This window comes from Pithys albifrons, chromosome 2, assembly GCF_047495875.1.
Source record: "Pithys albifrons albifrons isolate INPA30051 chromosome 2, PitAlb_v1, whole genome shotgun sequence".
NCBI lineage: Eukaryota > Metazoa > Chordata > Aves > Passeriformes > Thamnophilidae > Pithys > Pithys albifrons.
Window position 1 is genome coordinate 94,800,765 of NC_092459.1, and position 21,747 is coordinate 94,822,511.

At 41.9% G+C, this 21,747-nt stretch overlaps 1 protein-coding gene across 7 annotated transcripts; it reads right to left on the reverse strand.

Moving 5' to 3' along the window:
• Positions 1–947: 947 nt before the first annotated feature.
• Positions 948–21,744, reverse strand: ANGEL2 (angel homolog 2). Of its 7 annotated transcripts, none has more exons than XM_071578435.1 (11): positions 21,429–21,744; positions 21,203–21,302; positions 17,244–17,347; positions 14,325–14,761; positions 11,925–12,178; positions 10,528–10,597; positions 9,183–9,604; positions 8,102–8,228; positions 7,379–7,439; positions 5,315–5,478; positions 948–1,446 (listed from the first exon to the last, which is right to left on the reverse strand). In XM_071578435.1, the coding sequence occupies exons 4-11, from the start codon at positions 14,752–14,754 to the stop codon at positions 1,292–1,294; spliced, it is 1,683 nt and encodes a 560-aa protein (XP_071434536.1). In that variant the 5' UTR covers positions 14,755–14,761; positions 17,244–17,347; positions 21,203–21,302; positions 21,429–21,744; the 3' UTR covers positions 948–1,291. The 7 variants fall into 7 exon arrangements, with proteins under 7 accessions (XP_071434536.1, XP_071434530.1, XP_071434546.1 ...); XM_071578429.1 differs by having other exon boundaries at positions 21,165–21,302; XM_071578445.1 differs by lacking the exon at positions 17,244–17,347.
• Between the last annotated feature and the right edge of the window lie 3 nt (positions 21,745–21,747).

Genomic DNA, 21,747 nt, shown 5'->3' on the forward strand with positions numbered 1-21,747 from the left:
AACAGGTCTTTAATTGATACTACCTAGGAGAAAAACAGCCCCCTCCAAATTCTCAGCAATTTAACCTGAATGTTTTGGTAGGTCATCATATTTTGTAATGGAACACTTGAACTTTTTTAATTCACCTGGGTCTGTGATTAGTACCACTGCTCTTCCTGCATTATTCTCAAAGCACAAAGTCATTGCAGTTGTTGTCTGCAGTAGGAAAAGGGGACACAAATGAAAATTCTATAAGTGCTTCTGGGAGACAACTGCATCTGAATGTGATTGCAGGGACACAGGTTTTCCAGGACTACACTGAAAGATAATTCTGTTACTTTTGACGTGGTTCTACTTACATATCCATATGCAGTTTGATGAAGTTACAAGACTTGTTTCCAGCCCCTCTGAGTTTCCTGTGCAGGAGGTCTCTGGTGGATTTTTAATTACTTTGTAAACTGTATTTTACACAGAATAAAGTCTTGACCATTTAATACCTCAGGATCTGTCATTTCAAGATACAACCTGACATTTTAATAACTAAATGGAAAAGAACCCCTGTCCCCCAGTTGTGTAATATATATGAAGCCTCAAGATATCAAAGATTGGTTTTTTTGTTCCTATAATACATCAGTTAAGTTTCCTCTAAGGTGGTGTGCTCATTAAGCTTGGTTTTATTTCAAGTATTTTTTAAAAGACTCCAGTGAACACTACCCATATTTAAGCTTTTAGAATTTTAAGAATCAAATTCTTAAAAAATAAATATATGCCTTACTGCAGAGCTTCTTCCTTTGAAAATTCAGTCTTGCAGTCTCTGCCCTGATTACACTCTAAGTAAATCCTTTGCAGATGTGTTTAGATAGGAGTGCCCACTGAGCACCTTTATAGTAAGACATCATTTTCAACTCATTCTAGAATGTCACAGGCACACAAACACATTTCCCTTTGCTTGAAGAAACACACAGTTCTCAGAATAGTCCTTTTTACTGTGATTTACAATAAAAAACATTTACAACATCTCCATGAAAAAAAATGCCATTTTGAGTCTGGCACAGATGTTTTCCTTTATCAAAGAGAAAGTTCATGTAAAATCTTTTCTTTTTTGCCTTAAAGATTTCATAAAGTATTTTAAACCTTTAAAAAAAAAGTCTCTTTACAAAGTCTACTTTACACAACTCTAACAAATCTGCGTGCAGGCAAACTTATTTAAACCGGACCAGCAGTGCTTGAATTAACCTTTAAAAAAATAATAATCATCCCATGAAGAGAGAAGGTGCAAGCAACTTTACCTACAGAAAAAGTCCTTTGGGTATTACCGTTCAACAAGCCTGAACTCTGCTAGCAGTGGCAGGTGGTCAGAAGAGTTATTTTCATTGGGAAGACCATTAACAGTCCAGAGATCCTTCTCTGTTAGAAGTGCCAGCCTGCCAAGAAGTTTCAGACCTCCACGAAAAGAATCCTCTGCTCCTGGTTAAAAAAAACCAAAAGAAAACACAACAAAAGGAAATGTTCATCAGTGGGCTAACCATCACACATTCATACACATGCAAAAAGATGGAAACAGTATGGCAGCAATAATCTGAAGTTGTTATTGTTCCATGCAGTACCACCAATAAGACAGTTCAGAAATTCTTCCTGTTTATTGTGACTCTCACAGTAGAGCTTATAAGCAGAAGATCTCAAAGTATTCAGAAGGACATGATTTTGTGGAGGGATAAATTGAGACAAAAAGGAAAAGGGATTTATTTGTTCATTGTAACTCTCCTGAAAGCGCCTCACATAATCCAGTCCTATACTTTAGAACAACAGTATTGCTAAACAGAGCTGACACTTGCAAAATTTATTATCATTTTAGAGTTCCTGGTTCACATGACATTTTATTTCTGCACCTTCAAGCACACAGTTCTTCAGCAGGCAGGTCATACAGAAACTGTTACTCATAAGGATGAAAGTCTTACTGCATTTCCCTTTCTAACTGTTCATCATAAGAAAGGGATCTTCCTCCAGTATTTTCTGCTACCTTTTTCTATAATTACCTAAGGAACCTGCCCCTCCTGTTCCCTCCCAGATGAAACACCATTGCTCATGCAAGAGGGGATTACTGAATTATACAGAATGGTTTGGATTGGAAGGGACCTCAGAGATCATCTAGTTCCAACCCCCTGCCATGGGCAGGGACATTTTCTGCTAGACCAGCTTGCTCAGAGCTCCATCCAGCCTGGCTTTGAACACTTGCAGGGATGGGGCATCCACAACTTCTGTGGGCAAACTGTTCCAGTGCCTCACCACCCTCACAGTAAAGAATTTCTTCCTACTGTCTAATGTGAACCTACTCTCCCTCCTTCAGTTTCAAGCCATTCCATTGTGTTCTATCACTCTCTGCCCTTGTACAATATCCCTCTCCAGCTTTCTTGTAAACCCTCTTTAGGTACTGGAACGTACTACTGGGTTTCCCTGGAGCCTTCTCTTCATCCTGCTGAACAACCCTGCCTCTCACAGCTTGTCTGCATAGGAGAGGTGCTCCAGCTCACTCATTGTCTTTATGGCCTCCTCTGGACTCACTCCCACAGGTCCACCTCCTGCTTAGGCTGGGGGTCACAGAGCTGGATATGGCACTCCAGGTGGCGTCTCCTGAGTGGAGCACAGGGGGACCATCCCTTCTCCTGACCTGCTGGCCATGCTGCTTTTGATGCAGCCCAGGACAGGGCTGGCATTCTGGGCTGCCAGTGCAAATTGCTGGATGGTGCTGAGCTTCTCAACAACCAGCACCCCCAAGTCCTTCTCCAAGTTGCCCTCAATCCACTTGTTCATTGCTGCCCTGATACTGGAGTTGTCCTGATCCAGGGGCAGGCCTTGGGCCTTGCTGAACTCCCTGAGGTTTGCATGGACCTATCTCAAGCCTGTCAAGGGCCCTCTGGATGACATCTCTTTCCCCTGTATGTTGATCACACCACACAGCTTGGTGTCATCAGCAAACTTGCTGAGGGTGCACTTGACCCCACAATCCATGTTGCTGATAAAGACAGCAACAGTCCCAACAGGGATCCCTGAGGAATGCCACTCATCACTAGTCTCCACCTGGACATTGAGCCATTGATCCCAGCTATTTGTTTCTGCCAATTCACAGTGTGGTTCACTCATCAAATCCATCTCCAGCTATCACACAGGGCTGTGTAAACTGCTTTGCACAAGTCCAGGTATATGACAGCAGCTCCTCTTCCCTTATCCACAGCTGCTGTAATCCTGCCACAGAAGGCCACTAAATTTGTCAGGCATGATTTGCCCACCAGCAAAGAGAAACCAGCTTTTTCAACTCTAATAATAAAATTCCATTGAGATCCTTCCATGCTGTGTCAAACTTTTAGACTTCTTGAGCAATGTAGTCAAGTGAGACAACTATTTGGCAACTCTCACTGTTGCTTTCAGAGTGCAGAGATGATACTGAGCCAAGTTGAGTGCTTTCAGGACCAGCACAAACAGCAGCTGTAACTTTTGACAGAAATACTTTCTGTATGAAAGTGATCAGCAATTTCAGAACTTTCTGGCTGAGCCTGGTACTGACTTACCATAAGACACACTTTAAAGGACTATCTGGGAACTGCTAAACTCCTCAGATAGTCCAACAGCTTCATCCTTTGCCATCTGCCAGCTTTCCAACCCCCCAACAACCCAGCAGCTGCTGACTGCTGCTCTGGAGAAAAGCTTCTTTACTGCAAAGATGTCTTGGCAGAGCTAGAGCACACATCTGCCCAGGTCTTGAGACAAATTTATCATTTGAGGCAGCACCTGCACATCTACAAAGGAGCAGTTTGTTGCCACAGAGCTTGGTCTGCATGCAGTGATGAATGTCAGCTCAGAACACTCTGAATCCAGCAAAATTATACCCTGCAGGACTCTGGTAGATACTGAACCCTGATTACATGCAAATCCTCAATACCAAACCAAATACTTGGCTAAGCATGACAGACTAAAGCATAAAAATTTTCAAAAAACCCCTTTAAATGGAAAAAAACACAGTCAGTCCCAGACCACAATTAATATTCACTTGTTCAGACTTTGGCAATTTTTAACACAGAGGCCCATTAGAAAACTGAAAATCCAGATCAGTACTTAGTTTCTAAGAACTAATGACTAAAAACTATACCAGTTTAAAGTACTTGGAAAATTCAAGTTTGGTCCCATTCTGTATTCTGATGTGGGGTGAAGAATCTATGTGAAAAACAAGTGCAGAAAGAAAAAAGTGCTATGTCTGCTGGGGCAATGATGGTGCAACAAAATACATAAGCAGGTGAATTAGGATTAAATTTTGTGCAGGGATGCACTCTGAAATCATACAGCACTCTGTTAGATCACATGGCATTCAGAAGTCATGTAAATACTTCTCATATCCTAGTTTTTCAGTTAAGTTTTTGTATTTGCTAATTGACATTAATACAGCACTTACTGTGCACGTTATGACAAATGAGACTTTTGTGGACTGACTCAATGAATTTTAACAATTATGTATGCGAGATGAAGGTGGTATTTTCATTTTCCATATTGAAAATAATGTTAATTATAAAAATCAATTGCAATCTACAGTGGGATCAGGAATGGAATCCAGGTTTCTTTGCTCTGAGTTCTGTAGAGCCATTTATCTGACAGCACTGCCCTGTGGCATGACCTCTGTCGATGGCATAAAACACAGAACTAATGAGGACATGGCAAGCACACTGCTCAGAAGTACCCACTGTGCGAGTACAAACACAGCAAAGGACAGATAAACACTGTTTCCCGCAGAGGTACCGTGACTTTCTTGCACCATCTGGTGAGTTCTTGCTGCAACTGCAGACCAGAGAGGGACAGCTGGGCATGTGTCTGTGACTGTGCTCAGAGCCAAGGGCACAGAGCCTGTTCCTTTACAGAAATTACATCAAGACAAGCTGAAAAGTCAGTTGCCAATAAACACGTCGTTTATCAGTTTTAATGCACACCATAAATTGCCGTTCATCATTTTTTTGGTTAGATGATCGGCCATACTGCTTTGTTGCAGGTCTGGCCTGAGCTACTGACAGCAATGTTTCTCAGGTGCTCCTTACAATGCTGCTTTTCTGTACCCTCAGCTCTTGTCTCCCTGCTGAGATGGCAACTACAGAGATGTTCAGTCAGGTGAAAAAGTTTGCCCTGTCTGGCACTACAAGTTCATCTGTGGTGAGTTGACAAGACCAGCCACATTTCTGACATTGAAAGCACTACCACAAACCTCTGAAGTACTTCATATGGATTAAATTATCACTACATTTCTCTTAATCTCATTTAACATTTGTGAAAAATAATGAGAAGTTGGTTTCTTTACCTGCCTGGGCAGCAGTATCATCGTTTACTGCAGAATAGAAAATATAATCCACAGTGACAGCACTTCGGGAATGACAAGTTGTTACTTCTGGTATCCCAGTTTCAGGAAAGTAGTGGGAATAGACTGAAGACAATTTAAAATGGTGCTGCAATTTTGAAGACAACCTAAAGAGAAATCAAAGAAAATAGTTTTAATTTCTTGTGTCTCCTACAAGGAATAAGCAATAAAGAAATACCAAATAGGTCCTGGTTACAAACAAAATGAATTATCTGGATGTGCAAACTAGTGTTTCTCCCATGCAAGCAATCCCACAGCCTTTTGTGTGTGAGTGGCCTAAACCTCTGAAGGCAAAATGCAGGCAGCAGTTTCAAGTAGAAGGCAGATACCTAAGGGCTTATCCAAACTGGCTTAACTGACACTTTAATTATAGGTAGCTTTCACCTCCATAAACACTTTGTACCCACTCATGTGCTCTCATTCAGTAATCTCTCCCTGACACACAGGAAGAAATGTCCATGAAAGCAGCTTATATGATAGCAACAGTGTATGAACTCATCTAAGCAGGCCCTTCAGCATATCAAGAAATGATGATTTTTAGCATTTTTTTCTCCCCTGAAGCCACAAGTGCTTCCAAGTTAGGCTGTGCTTATTCATCTTTCCTCCACTCAGGCTCCCATTTTGTGTCTCCCCATCATTTGCTTGCCTGTTCCTCTTCAGTTCAGCCCATCCTGTCTCACCTGTCTTTTCAATCTTCAAAGAAAACTGCACTATTCAGCAAAAGAACTCGCCTCTCCCAGCCATTTGCTTCCTTCATCTCTGCAAATCATCCACCCCTCAGCTGCACCCACCTCATCTCGCATTTTAAACCTGAGCTCTGTGTGATCTGACTAAAAACCAAGCAATAAAAAAAAATCAGCATGTTACCTGCCTGATTCAGACAACAGACAAACAAGCCAGTTGGTAACAGGAGTAACACAGGCTTTTGTTGCATCACATTCCTTTTAACATGGGGGGAAAAGCCCCTGCAAGCAGCATTCAACACACAGCATCCTATGGATTCACACCATAGCATCAGGCTTCTTGTTATCTACTCTTTACTCAGAAATACCATTACTTACCTTTTTCATATCCAAGAATCACCAAGAGTTCTAATAAAAGTATCTGTAGTGATACCAGGATCTCACATCTGGTAAGAAACAGCTAACTTGTATCCTGACATCACACACATACAGTTAGGGCAATTTCCTTCTTCTACGCCTTACTTTATAGTCATAGATTATTTTGACTTGGAAGGGACCCATATGGATCACTGAGTCCAACTCTAAGGGGAATGGCCTGTACAGGGATCAAACCCACGACCGTGGCATTATTAGCACCATGCTCCAACCAACTGAGCAAATCTCAGCTGTTATATGCCTTTACTAGTTAGGTACACACAAATATATTCTTCCTTTCAAAAACAGTTACAATTCTCAGCATTCCAGTCATGGCTTTCTCCTTCGGCTTAACAAGGAAATGTTTTGATCTGACTGACAGTTGTACTACTCCACATTTCTCAAAGAACTTAAATTCTCCCCGACAAGAAAGATTTTACGAACTTCCCAGTTCCTTTTCGTCCTTCATCCCAATTTCACATTGTAATATAGGATTTTACTGGCATCCCTAAATCAGTGTCTCAAAAACAATGAAAGAGGGAAGTGCCAACACTTAAGCAGCTGGACACTAGTTTATGTCAAGAGGTGACAAAAAAATGTTAAAAGCACTCCTTTAATAAGCAGACAGAGAGTGCCCTTTCAGCAGCACTGACTCCTTGCCCCTGCATTCTGAAATAATATCTGCAAATTCCCAAAAGAACACATGCTCCATTATTTCCAGTTCTAGTCTTTTGCTGTCTGATCAGCCTTTTCATGTTTAAAGGGACAATGATTTTGTTTTCAGAAGGGGAGACTGGTTTGGGTGACCATCCTGTATCCTCATCTAGAATGAAATACAACTTTGGTCTAAAACCAAAACCAACCCCCAGGTAACCAGCCAAGGGCTTCCATATTTTTCCCTAGCACTTACTTTTCAGATGCTATTACAATCTCCTTAGTGTTGTCTAGTTTTGCTCCTTCCAATTTTTCTCCTGCAAAATAAAAATACATTCAATTTACATTTAAAAATTGAATGTGAGAGCAAATATGAAGAGCTACAAAAAGAAGAGCTACAGCAAAAAAAGTATCTTTAAGGTACACTTGTTTTTTGGAGCAGGCAAGATACAATTCAGAAAGCTGGATTAAATTCTTCTGTTCCATTAGTAAGATCCCCTCTAAAGACTCCTTCAGATTATGTCCCATTAATTCAAAATGTTTTTTCTGTCGAAGGAAAAAATGATGGATGAAAGACGTAGCAATACCCAGCAAGGAATCCCTTGCTTTTCCCAATTGCTCCAGAAAGAGTCAACACTCGAATACATAAACACTGAAGCAGAATGCAGGTTCACATTATGTGCTGCATTCCTTCATTTCTCTCTTCCCATTCCCCACACAACTGCATTTCATGACGCAAACACAGGAGTTCAAGTATTATGCACTAACTCCTGAATGGCAAATTCTAACTATCTTCTAAAGATTCAAATTTGCAAATGTTCATGTGAATAAATCACTTTACATTCTAATGAGCCCAACAAGGAAGTTGTGCAAGCTCAAGACTCACTGTTTTTTCCCCACTGGAACAGAACATCTGGTTTTCGTGCTACCTGAATAATACTTTCAAAGGATCACAAAATTTATCAACCCAGAAACTGACCTGCATTTTCTTCTTTTTGCTGCTGTTTTATTTCATATACACAGTTTTGTGAAATACCTAAATTTTTTGGCCAAATTGGAATAGACAAGATTCTTTGTCCCCTTGGAAATTGTTCTTGTCCAGAGACCTGAGAAAGACAACATGAACTTTTATTTAGTCAGAAATCTGATTTAAAAAACTAACCCCATGCAAACCTGAAATAAGCAAACATTTTTGTGTGAAGTTTAAAGTTTTAAGCAAAAAAAAGATCCAGTCCCTTAAAATAAATCTTTTATAATAGCTTGTCAAAACATCCCCCTTTAATGTACAGCCCCTTTGTTTATACTTTGCAAGTTCTCTGCAGTTACCCAATTTTCCCAGATAGTTCTTGTGATACGGAGACAACCAAGAACACTTTTACCAACGTGCCAAGACTGGCTGAGTACACAGAGCTCCCCAGCTGACACTTTAGCTTCAGGATGATTATTCTTCTGGGAGCAAGTCAAGTCAAAGTGGGGCCTGAAACAACTCCCCACTAGCAAAGAACACCAGTGGGGGTATTTTTTTGATGTGTTTTCTCATTTTATATATTCCAGTTACTTGAGGATAAATAACATGTGACACATCCAAAAGCTACAATACAAGAGCTCACAGAAGGACATAATTTAACAAACAGTCAAGGTTCAGCATTTAATTGCATTTCTGCTTTTACAATTATTCTAGACACCAAGTTTATCTAAAGTAAGAGTCATCTTTCCATGGAGTCCACAGTAAGTATTTGACTGATATTTTATTATACTTTTAAATACTGGGACACCCGAACATAGTGATACAATCATCCTGTGGATAACTACAGTTCAGGAACAACTGTTGCTGAGTTTTCCCTTTCAGAATACTGGTGGTGGATACAATGTTTAAGGCACAGCTAATACACCCAAGCTTGTTTAGGTAACTCCACAGTAACCTTTGCTTTGCAGGCTGTGTAGAGGGCACTAAGACAGGCACTGCAATGGCAATAATCACAGATACTGCACGGTAGCACCACTCAAGTATTTCTTTCTTAACCCTTCTGTTTTTGTGAGAAGTGAGAAGCATAGCCTACCTTCCCTATAGCAAGTCCTTCATAATTTAACTTTCCTTCCTTTATAAATCTGTACAATGGAGAACCAGGAACAGAATTGAAGTCACCACAGATGATAATGGGACAGAAGGAACCATCCTTCTGAGGAGCAACGCTGGCGATCTCTGCCAGGAGCATTGCCAGCTGGGTCAGTTTGATGTCCCCTCGCCTTGGGTTATACAGCAGGTGTGTATTGGCAACACAAATTGCAGCACCAGTTTTGCAGTGAAATCTCGGCTGCAAAAGCAACACCAGTCCAACATTGTCCCTGTCCAACAGTGGAATATCACGGCGAAAGAATTCCACAGGGTTTGATGAAATCAGGCTAAATTTGGAAGTTTTGAAGCAAATAGCACAGCCATCAGGTTTTCTCCCTGTCCTCATTTTATACTCACAGTGATACCCTGCAAGAAAGGCAATTAAAAATGTAAAATATCATTGTATAAACAGAGAATTTAAAACAAAAAAATTAGAAAAACTTCACACTGCTTTTCTCACATGATGGTCAATACCCAGTCTGAAGTACCAAAGCCTGTGTGAAGTTCACATAGAAAAGTGAAAACAAGAGTCTTTCTGTCCTATCTAAACTGCAGTGAGACAGGACAAGAAACCTGGTCTAATACCTTTTGTGATGTATAACCATCTACATACTTTATGATACCAGCCATGTTCTCTCCTCATGGGGAAAAAAACAAAACCAAAACAAGAAAAAACCCACAAGTCACATAAAAGTGGACTTGTGCATTAAAGATTTTTCTGGGTGTTACCAGAATGCTGCAGGAATAATAGCAGTGAAGTATTCTGATCAAAAGCCTTAATCACTCTAAGTCATAAATCAATGTCTAAAATGAATCCTGGAACAAAAGTCTTGAACGTTATTTACAAATTATGCAATTATCCAGTTAGCAGCAAGTAGGAAGGTGGTGCAGGGCACAAAAGATTTAGATGAGTTTAAACCACCATTGAAACAAACCCCTTCCATGAATTCACATGAGGGAGAGTGTCAAGACAGTTCTATTTAGACTGACTGACAGCACTATAAAAACTAATGGATATATACTGACCATGGATAAAATGTGCTGGTATTTGGAAGGTTTCAAGCCAGAAAAAATGCCCTTGAAGAGCTATCCAACAGGAATGCTGGTAAAAAACACTAAGGTAGTTTCAAGAGAGCACTTGATGAATTTATAAAAGGGAGTACAAAACACTGTTGGTCGTGATAGCAGTAGACTTGATTCTATAATCCAAGAGAGGGGGGGGTTGAGGTTTTTTTTAGTACTGGGGCAGGAGAGAAGACAATGTGTTGGTCCTAGGAGTTTCATCATACCCAAGGATTCCAAATTTGACTTGATCTCTTTTCTATAGTGGTCTTCTTGGACTTCTTGTAAACAGAGCACCTAAGGCAAAAATTTACAATTAAAAATATATTATCAAGTATATAAAAATATTACCACAGCTTTTTGACTCCATAATCCTACAACAGGATTCACTCTCCTATAGAAAATGCTCCTTAAAATTATTAAGAAGGCCTCAATTCCCCCCCACACTTTCTCAGACATACATTTTCAGATGCGAGATTAAATTTAATCAAAATAATGACCTGCTAATACATTCTCAGCAGTTTAGGGGAGGGCTAAGTGATAGAATGGTGGGATGAAGAGCCAATAGCACACTACAGACTGGACAATAAATTTCCATATTACAAAAACCTGAACAAAAGATCAACCTCAAAATATTCCATTAAAACAGTTCTGAGCATCTTTGAGCCTTCTCCCTGCATGGTGCAATAAGACACAGATTTACAACTACCTTGGGACTGTGATGAAGGACTGAGTTCCCAGATGGTAACAAGTAACCCCTTCTTGCTGAACTCCGGCAACAGACCTCACTTGCCCAGCTGGCACCAGTTCATTTGACACTCCAGGGAGAGTCAAATCTCAAGCAAAATTTTGAAGTCTCTGTTTCAGTTTCAGGTTACAGTTCAAACCAATGAAACAGTTAAAAAAAATCTATGTCCTTTAGCAAGAAATTTCCCAGGAAAGAGCACCTACATCCATTAGGGTATGAGAGCAGCTGCTCACCATGACTCAGTGCAATACAAGGCATCACCTCTTTAGCCCAGTGCTGTGCTGTATAGCTCTGCAAACTTTAGCACGTACTCTGAACTGAAACGCTCTTTGCTGGAGGGACTGGTTTCAGCTCCAATCCTTCCCTCCTGCAGAACTGCCTTATTGCCAGTAATGGCATCAGGCAGATCCTCACCAAAGTCCCTCTGCCCAACGATCCTCCCGGCAAGTCCTCTAAGTATCTCATTGTAAAGATACGTATGTAAAAATTTATTAGGAAGAAAGGAAGAGCTTGAAGGGGACTTTAAATTCCAGATTCCTGGCTATGTACCAACAGAACTGCATTTTTCAAATGGTGTGAGACTGTTTTTCTGCAGCTTTGCTAATACAGCTACTTTTTTCAGTACTGTCTCTGGCACAAACAGATTGGATTCTATCAATGAACTTTTGGTGGTCTGAGTAACAATTGGAGCAAAAAGTTTACTGGCTTGACTTCCTGATTAAGTGATGTGTCCTCAAAAACAAACAAAAAACTCCAACCAACAAACAAAAACCAAATCAACCAAACCCAAAGTGGTTTTACAGAACTCAATATAAGAAGACTTTGCTACTCCAGTTTATCAGTTAAGAAATATCCACATGCTCATTTTTTACTCACATCTGCATCCAGCTGTTTGATTTCTTGTAGAATGTTGGGAAATCTGTATGTCCAGAATAACAATCGTTGCCTGCAGTGTTTGTACAGATGAGAGTTGTCTTCCAACAAATTCTGTGAGAGTATATTGTAGGACATGACCGTAAAATCAAATGTTGCCTCACTTTCTGTATTGCTTTGGTCAGATTCTTTATTTTCAGAGATTTTCATTGTTCTACTCTGCTGACAGAAATATTCCCAGTGTCTTTTGATGGTTCCTGTTAAAAGCACATGAAGCAGTTATGTAATAGACCATATGACTTCTCACTGCTCTTAGAAATCATTCTACTGACAACTATTCATCTTTCAAGCTGCTTAAGCAATTCTAAAAGCTTATGCAATGAGCAGTGATTTAGACCTTCTGTTTAAGATGAACTCTATATAAGCATCAGTTAAAAAAAAAATCAAACAAAACAAAAAACCACAACCCCAAAACACAGCACAAAACCATTATAGGCCCTGGACTTCAACTGCTTTAAAACTGGGAAACTGGCATGTTCTAAGGAGATTGTTGCAGTCAGGCTATAGCCCCCTGCTCCCTGTAGAAGGACTGTCAAACTGATAAGCCAAACACAGTCTATTGAGAGACTTTTGCTGCCTTCTGTCACCACCCTTTCAGCAGAGATGGTGTATGTCAGTCTAGAGCACACACTAGAGCAGCATACAGGTATCTTGGTGATCCCTCTATCCATGAGCAACAAAGGGTTAAGAATCAATCACCTCTAGCCTGTGTACAGTCTGTAAGCTTCAGCCTTAAGTTGAAACAGGGTCCATGACAGGGGTCCCAAAACAAATAATGAACCAAATCTTCCTCAGTGAGGTTGGGAAATTAAAAAATTAACAAGCCTCAGAATTACCAAGAACTTCTGAAAAGGTTTACTTTGCCTTTCTGCCATTTCTATTTTGGTAATTATTAGTAGTACCATTATACGAAAATTTATAGTAAGATATCTGCCCATCATTAAGAATCCAATTACTTTTTAAGATATGTATTTCTCCACTTAAAAACCTCATGAACAGAGATGCCTTTCAGCCTTTATACCTGAACTCATCTGAGAGCAAGCTAAGGTCCAGTTACCTGTGGTACCAACCAGTGGCAGATTGCAGCTATAGTTCTTACTATCGGCCCTATTTGGGTGTAAATTTCATCACTGTGCTTACATTATTCAGGGTTTTATCTGGGGTTTACAATGAATACACCAAGGCTTTAGGTACTGTTTCTACAGTGTGAGAGAAGATCCATTGCTCCTCAGCAGTCATCTTTAATTGTAATTGCTATTGTAATATATGAACAAAAGGTAACTAGGAAGGACCACACTGCTCTCCACGCTCTCAGATAAAGGTATGTCAAGGAGGGTTAAGAGAGGACTCAGCAAATTAGGCACACAGCAAACTCATTTCCTTCAGCTGCTGAAGATGGATGTCATATTTCTGAGTCTTATGGATATAAGCCTTTTGTCCAGAATTCCCTTTGGGATGCTGATAGCATCTGTTATCCTCTTCAGTCCTATTTTGCTAAGGAATTGATTTACCCAAGAGGGCCATAATTTTTTCTGTGCCCCTCTATTTGTTCTACAGTAGACAAAACTGTTAATATTCACAAAACTTGGTAGAATATTTGGATGCTACATAGAAGGTTGTTCCTATAATAAGGTGACACTGAAATTTCATGGAAGTCTGTTACTGAGCTGGGTAGACAACTCTGCACTTCCTACTGCATTTATCTGCATAAATGCACTTCCTGTTTGCTCTGCCAATCGTGGTCTGACACAAAACTTGTTAATGTGCCAGTGGCAGAATACAGTTGTAAAAATAAACCCACACAATCACACTGGAAGCAAACACCATTAAACCTCAGTCCATTAATTCTCAGTTGTCCAGGTCACAGATAACTTAACCAGTATGGAAAGAAACCAATTCAGGTCCAGCAGGGCTCTTCAGCTCAGGTACAGTACAAGGAGTGAAGCTACACAACCTGCAGCCCAGCTCAGGCCCACAGCAAGTCAGGCAAATCTTTCTCCTTTTATAGAGTTCTCAAATTAAAAGACATGATCTGGGAACAGACACCCGAGTGTTCTTTGAACCAAGCTCAGAACTCCCCAAGTTGGGCAATTCCTAACCCAACTGTGTTCTACTGCCAAATGCAGTGAATCTTGTTCTAGTAGACTGTTTGACAGCATAAAATACAAATTTGCAGACTAAACAGCATTACAAAACTGGAACATTTTTAAGACAGATGTTTTCCTGAGAGGGGTTGCCAAGAAAACCAGTAACTCAAAAGGAATGGGCAATATTGCTAAAAACTCCTTAGGTGTATTTAGCATTACAAATAAACAAGGAAAAGGAGCAGAAAGCATCTTTTACCTTTCTTGCTTCTATGTTTTTCTTCATTTTGTGCTACAGAAAGACACGATGCTTCCTTCTGGTTAGAGAGGTTTGTTTCTTCATCAGGAGTTGAAGTACCATGCTGGCCACTGAGTCTTCTCTTCTTTGTCAATGGTTCCTCTCCCTCAGATTTCATACTGGGGTTAGGTAGGTGAAAGCAACAACTTTGTGTGTAGTTATCAAGATGCCAATTAGAGTTCTGAAACTGTCTCCAAGGTCCAAAAAATGGAGGGAGTCTCCAGGTTGTTGAGAAATCAACTGGGATAGGAAGCGGAAAGGAGGCCCAGGGAGGATAGTGCCCAGCCCATCTCATACAGGTGGAAACTGGGCTGTTCAAGGTGAGTATCTGAGAGCCATTCCAGTGGGTGATGCAGTCTCTGCCCAGCCTCTGCACATGGCGGGGTAGCATGGAGGGTCTACCAAAAAAGCAGAGGTTCCATTACTTGCACACAGCTACATCTGCCTGGAGAAGGCTGTAGATGCAAGTCATCCCGGTCATGGCTTACAAAAGATATTCTTTCTCTACAAGTTAACACATAGAAGATATTCAAACCCTTTTAGATATATACAAGATATTTAAATATTTATCTAAATAATATGCAAAGTGGGACTTTATGAAGTGATTTTGAACCCTTTCCCCCCACTTCAGATTTACAAAGGCTATTTAGTGTCCAAGCCCTACCATATGAATAACTATTTACAGTTTATTTTTTGCCTTATTGAATCCAACTCTCAGGTCTTTCAAGCGCTCAGAGGAATGACCTTTAGAAAAGGTCATTTTTGCATGCTGCATTAACTTTATCATAAGGCTATTTGAAAGAAATGAGAAAACCACTTTCCTTCAAGCTGTCAGAAATTTGTTTAGAAAGCCCTTGACTTGGCTCAAACCACAATGTCTACACGACAGGGATGTAAAGGTACCAACTCTCATGGCATCTCTGGCACCAGCTTAAAACTAAATTTGTATTCTTATTTCTTTTCCAGGAGTACAAACCACAGCTTAGCTATTAAAGCCATGAAAATAAGGTGGGTTTTTTCTTTTTTTTTTCAGAAATAAAAAAAAATCTGTGTCTCAACAAAATTGCAGGAAGGCAGGCTGAACGACAATATTCTGTCTTAGCTTCCTCACTGTTTAAAATAAGAAGGTGTATTTCGAGCTTACAAGCAAAAGATAACACAGGTTGGTGTGCCTGAAGTTGAACTGAAACAAGAACCTCCCAGCTGCCATTCGGCCTAGTGAATAAGCCGAAATACTGAATCACTGAATATTCTGAGTCGGAAGGGACCCACAGGGATCATCACATTCCAACTCCTGACACTGCACAGGACACCACAAGAACCCCCCATGCACCTGAGAGTATTGTCCAAAGGCTTCCGGAGCTCTGGCAGGCTTGGCACTGTGACCACTTCCTGGGGAGCCTGTTCAGTGCCCAACCACCCTCTGGGTGAAGAACCTTTTTTTAATATCCAACCTAAACCTACCCTGCCACAACGTCAGGCCATTCCCTCAGATCCTGTCACTGGTCACAGGGGTGAAGAGATCAGTGCCTGTCCCTGCTCCTCCCCTCACAAAGAAGTTGTAACTACAACGAGGTCTCCTCTCAACACTCCTTCTCCAGGTTCAACACACTAAATGGCCTCGGCTGCTCCTCGCACGGCATCCCCTTCAGGACCTTCACCATCTTCGCCGCCCTCCTTTGGACACTCTCTAATAACTAATACAACTTTCAGCAGAAACAGCTTGTTCTGGAACAGCCCTTTTCCGCCACAGAGCGCCACACGTAGCCCGACAGACACATAAGCAAAACACAGCCTGGGACACAGCATTGGGATAGAGCAGAAAGCAGCGCCGCGCCTTTACAAAAACCTTCAGAAACACCTGTTTTACGGCAAAGCGCAGAGAAACTGCCCCCCGCTAGACCCCCGGCCCCACAGCCCGCACCCGGCCCGGCGCGCCCCAGCCCGCGCTGTGCTTTGTTTGCCGGCCCAGAGCGGCCTAATGGCGGCCGTGTCCGAGCAGCGCCCCCGTTACCTCTCGGCGGGCCCGGCCGCAGGCCCGGCCCAGGGACACCGCGCTGCGGGCCCCGCGCAGCCCCGGCGCCCCCCGAGGGGGTCACCGCAGGGCAGGGGCAGCGCCAGCTCCGCCCGCCGCGCTCCGGCCGCCTCAGCCCCGCTCGGGCCGCGCCCTCCCGCTCGCTCCTGGGACTTGTAGTGCGGGGGCCGCGCCCGCCGCCGCGCTCAGCTCAGGCCGCGGGGCCGGCCCGGGCCCAGTCGCCACCCCGGCCCCAGAGCACAGCAAAACTGCCACGGAGGCATCTCCACTGCAGACCTTTAAGCATGTAAATGGATGGAGCAGACCGATCACGCAGCAGTGTCTTCCCGCAGAAGAGGGTGGTTGGGCGCTGGAGCTCCCCAGGGAAGGGGTCACAGCACGGAGCCTGCTGGAGGTCAAACAGCGTTTGGATGATACTGGGAGGCACAGGGGGTGATTCTTCAGGATGGTCCTGTGCAGGGCCAGGAGTTGAACTTGATGATCCTTGCGAATCCTTTTCAAGTCAACATATTCTGTGATACTTGTGGGTCCCTTCCAGCTCAGCATATTCTGTGATTCTCTGATAGTTTCCATGTGCATTCTTCTCCCTGGGATCACCAAACATCCCATACAGGCAAAGGGACTTAGGGAAGAGCAACCGTATGTTTGGAGGTGCCATGTCAGGGCAGCAGCAGCACCCTGCTTACTGTTCGCAGAAAAAACCCCAAACCCCACTCACCTGAGAGAGTATTTTAGCATTCTCAGGTGTTAAAAGGCACCTGAAAGTGCTCTGCTGAGGAGGCCTGGTGGAGGGAAAGGTGGGAGACTTGTCTGTCCTGCAGACAGACACACACAGGGCTGCTTACCAGCTGCATCAACAATCCTCTGTTTCTGCTGGTGCTGCTTGAATTAGCAGCTAAAATGCTTTCCTGAGGTCTTCTGAGGACAGAGTAAATGCTGGCTCTGTTTACTGTAAGGAAATGTAGTACAAATTATAGTGCTGAACAGTACAGATGCTGTGCAGGAACTATAATCAAATAAAATACTGTTTCTCTGCATTCTGCATTATTTGTCTCATAAAAGTAACTTTAAATGAGGTTTTTCCAGGAGCAGCAGGGAAGACTGGAACAGGAGTAATGTAGTGATGTTAAGAGCATGCTACTTAGACAATGTGTCAAATCCACGTTGTGTTTTCCATTTCTTGGACACAAGTTACTTATTGGCAAAGGTAAATAGACCCATCTATTTTCTGTTACTTTCTTTACAATGTAATAAGAGAGCAAAGCTTGTAGTCACATAATACATGGGTAGTAAAAGGTCTTCCCACTGTATTTTAAGACCTACTTATTTTTGCTGTTTATTCTTTCCTGCAATTTTGAATTATTATGTATTAGATATATTTCTAAGAAAAAAGACAGTAAAATACAGCTAGAGAAACAATAACCGCTGTTATTTTTAGGAACAGAATCCTCACATAGAATGGAGTTTTCTCTCTTTTGACCTGCACAACTCACCCAAGCTTCTCTCACTTAGAAAGTTTTTACATAGTAGCAATCTCAGTAAAGATGCTGAAAAAGGGAAGGACTGAGGCTTTGGGATTTTTTAAGGAAAACCTGAAGGAAAAGGAAGATATGCTGATAAGCATGAAAGTTAATTGTGTAACAGACAAAACATTAGATAAAAAAAATTAACTTATTCATGTAATGAAAATTATCTTTTTATGCTTTTTTAATTTTGATGATTTTCATGAAAGGTTTTATTTTCTTGCCTTGACCTAAGAAAGTATTAATAAGCCAGGAATGCTTAGTTATGGATTATTGACTCTCCTATAATTATTATTTTGTGTATGCAGGTTGGCTATACCATGTGAAAAGATATTCTTCAAAATAAGGTATCTTCAAATTCTGATTTGTAAGTAGAAGCCAAATTATTTTATGAGTCATTTGAGCTGACTCACTGAGAGATGCTTTGATTGATTACACTGCATATAAGAACAGCCATGGTGGTTCAGATCCATGGTCCACTGAGCTCAGTTGCCTCTTTTCTAAAAGCAGTTAGAAGCAGATGCCTAGAGATGTGCAGGGGCTGGGCAAACTTCAAACAAACACTCTCCCTGCCTCCAGCTGTTTTCAGCTTAGTACATTTCCTAAGTTTATGTATTTGTCTCTTTAGTTACTAGGTGCCTCTCTCCCTCAAGTACTTGAACTTGCAAACTTTCTGCATCAGTAACATCCTTTGACAAGAGTCCTGCAGGTCCAACAGTCACTACATGAAGAATTGCTTTATTATTAATTTTATGACCTCTTTCATACCAGCTTCATTTGCCTCTGCTTCTTGTGTTAAGAGAGACTGAACAGTCCATACCTGTCCACCTTCTCCATGCCACACATGACTTCACAAAGCACTACTATGTCCCCCTCACATTATTCCTTCTGCCATGCTGAAAAATCTCAGACTACTCCATTGTTCTGCATGAAGAAACTATTTCATACATCTGTTAATTTTTATTGCCCTTTGTGATTCAGCCATGAACTTGCACAGTTGCAATATACTGTTGTCTGTCTTGTTCACAACTCCCACTTCTTCTCCCTTCCTACTACCACCAAATTGCCAACTTTTGAGTTAGCATTTCAGGATGGATTTTTTTTGCTCAGATGATGCATCAGCTGGCTACTGAAATTTAAATGAGGTCTATTATATAATTCACCAAGGATTTGTCAATGATGGCTTCAGCCCCATTGACTAAAACCTCACAATTGCCATATCTTATGAGGCATTACAAGCAGGCGCTTTTCATAAGCAATTTTTTATCAGAACTGGTTGTCTAGTCACGTTTTTGCAGTAGAAGGTTCTACAACCTGCATGATGTATCAATTAGTATATTGTGCTAGAAAATTTCCATGCTTATTTGAGCAAGTGCATTTTCAACCAGCTGTTTGCTTTTGGATATGATACCACTACATCTGTAGCTGCAATTTTTTATAGATAAAGTTAGAGCAGATGAAAATTAAAATGTATTTTTGAGGCCATTCTGTTCAACCCCTTCATTTCATATCCTCAGATTAGGTCAGCTCATTTGTACATTAAAATTACTTCAAACAGAAGATCTCTTCCTGGGAAGTCTCTTTCAGTGAAATTTCATTATTATTAGTATAAGAAAACAATCACTATTGAATGGAGTTTGATGTGTATCTTTTAGCTTTTCGAGTTAGAAACTTGATTTGGAAGAATGATGGTCATGACTATATTATCTCTGAGGTACTCCTTTTGATAACTCATATAACTTCCATGAAGTTCTATCTACTGACACCTTAACAAAAGATGTAAAAGATGCTCTTCCTCTCTCAGAAGATTGAGAGTGGCAAGTAAGCTGCTAACAATCAATGTTCTTTCTACCCTCTTCTTTAAGAAAACATTCCTCATGCAAAATAGCCTATCAAGCAATTTTTAGAGATAAAAAGGATGAAGAATCTTTCTAGTAACTTGGTAGCTTGCAATTTCAAAGTAACTTAAAAAATGGAGAGGCAGGATGCTATGACTCCCATTTGGACTGTTTCCGTCCTACGACATGTTAGGAAGAGTCATTGTGTTCTCCCACAGAAAATGACCTTTCAAAGAATGACCATTCAAAGAAGCAGCTGTGTCTGTATGCTAGGACATGTCTCTGTGGAGCTACTCTGATCTGACTTTGCTGGGTTGTCAAATCAACTGTTTTCTGTCAGATGAGCCCTGGGAGGGGAACAGCTGGTCCACTCATGCCTGTCTCCCTGATTCAGTGTATTTGCAGAACCTACTTGCATCTGGTAGAGTGGTCCTGTGGTGTAAAGGAGAGCACTCTGGACTCTGAATCCCAAGGACCTGCGTTCGAGTCTCAGTGGGACCGTCCCCTGGCAATTCAATGCCTCCCTGCCATCCCATCCCGTCACATCTCGGATGCTCAGCAGGGTCAGCCCCGGTTAGTACCGGGTGCTGTGACAGTCCTGAGGACTTCCCTGTCACTGTCCAAGCTCGCTCAGCTGTGGCAAATGGACCTCAGGAGTTAAACGGTGGGGCCAGTTCTGTGCACGCTGTGCCTCACCTAAAAAATCCACTGTGCAGGCTGGAAGGGCACACCCACGTGGGGAGAGCCCTGCCCAAATATGCGTTTGCGAAGTATGGCCATACTATACTACAATACTACTTGCATCTGGTATGCAGGTTGGAATTTCCATTGTACTGAGATATGAACTGAGTGAGGGCAGAGTTGAAATTAAAAGTAACAGTAATCTTGTACTCAGTAGGAATAAGGATCGAGATGAAACTGTGGCAGTGCTTCCAAGCAGTGTCACACTGAAACTGCTTAGAAAGACTCAATGTGAGCTTGTGTTTACAGATGTTAGAAGTGAGTCTGGTCTGGAAGTCAGAGAATGAATGTGATTATAAAAGAAGATAATCTTTCATTTACTTAGCAATAATTCAGAATGTTGAAAAGATTCATTATGCAGTTCTGTCATCCTCAAAGGAGAGACATTTGCACACTATGAGCTTCAGTACAAGACTCATCTTTTACAAAGACATGCAATTAAGTGTTTTTCTTTATGTCAGAGACCAGCATGAGATCAGAGATATTAATAAGCTGGTAATGAAAAGCTGTTTTTTTAACATCTTAAATTAAATGAATGAAAACACAAGTGATAAAAAAAACAACCTTAACAGTTTATATAATCTGATGTGTGGGATCTACATTGACACAGATCCCACTACAAACAGGAAATTGAAGGTAATCTAATGAAAGGAGAACATCTTACAGCACAAAGCTGTGCTCCTTAGAACTGAAGCAATGCACCTCAAATCCTGAAGGGTTTCCTCACGCCAAAGTGTTTTGCAGACGTGTGCACACACGAGATCCCATCCACGGGGAGAAGCCCAGGCACAGCTTAAAGAACCTGGAGAAGATAAGACACAAATTATGGTGATTCAGTAACCATCAAACTTGCCTTTCTGGTAGCATTCCTCCTTAAAATCCGTAAGACATTTCTGCGTTACAGGCCTATGGATTTAGGGCAGCATACCTTAAAATAGCCCACGGCCAGCGCTGGGAGCGGCGCACCAGCTGTGTTGGTGGAAGGTCCCATCCCGGACTGTGGAGGCCACGAGGGGCTGTGTTAGAAGGGGCTCTGCGGTCAGTGCCTGCCCAGTGCAGCCCAAAGGCCGTGCCCATGCAGAGCACCTGGGGCAGGGCCGCGCTGCCATGGCCGCACCGTGACACGGCCCGGGGACAGGCGGCCACATCCACGCTGCCTGCCGGGCACCGCGGGCACCCAGCCCCGCTCCCACGCCGTGCCTGGGCGGTCGGGCGGGGCTCCCCGGGCCCGGCAGCGGCACCGCCCG

Bases quoted from the DNA above. Each gene is read 5' to 3' on its own strand.
- ANGEL2 (XM_071578423.1), bottom strand. From the start codon at position 17,136: ATGCTAAAATACTCTCTCAG. The intron at 5,479-7,378 runs GTAAGTGCTAGG...ATTTCTCTTTAG, and splicing joins ATTGTAATAGCATCTGAAAA to GTTGTCTTCAAAATTGCAGC. The intron at 1,447-5,314 runs GTAAAGAAACCA...TTTTTTAACCAG, and splicing joins TGATACTGCTGCCCAGGCAG to GAGCAGAGGATTCTTTTCGT.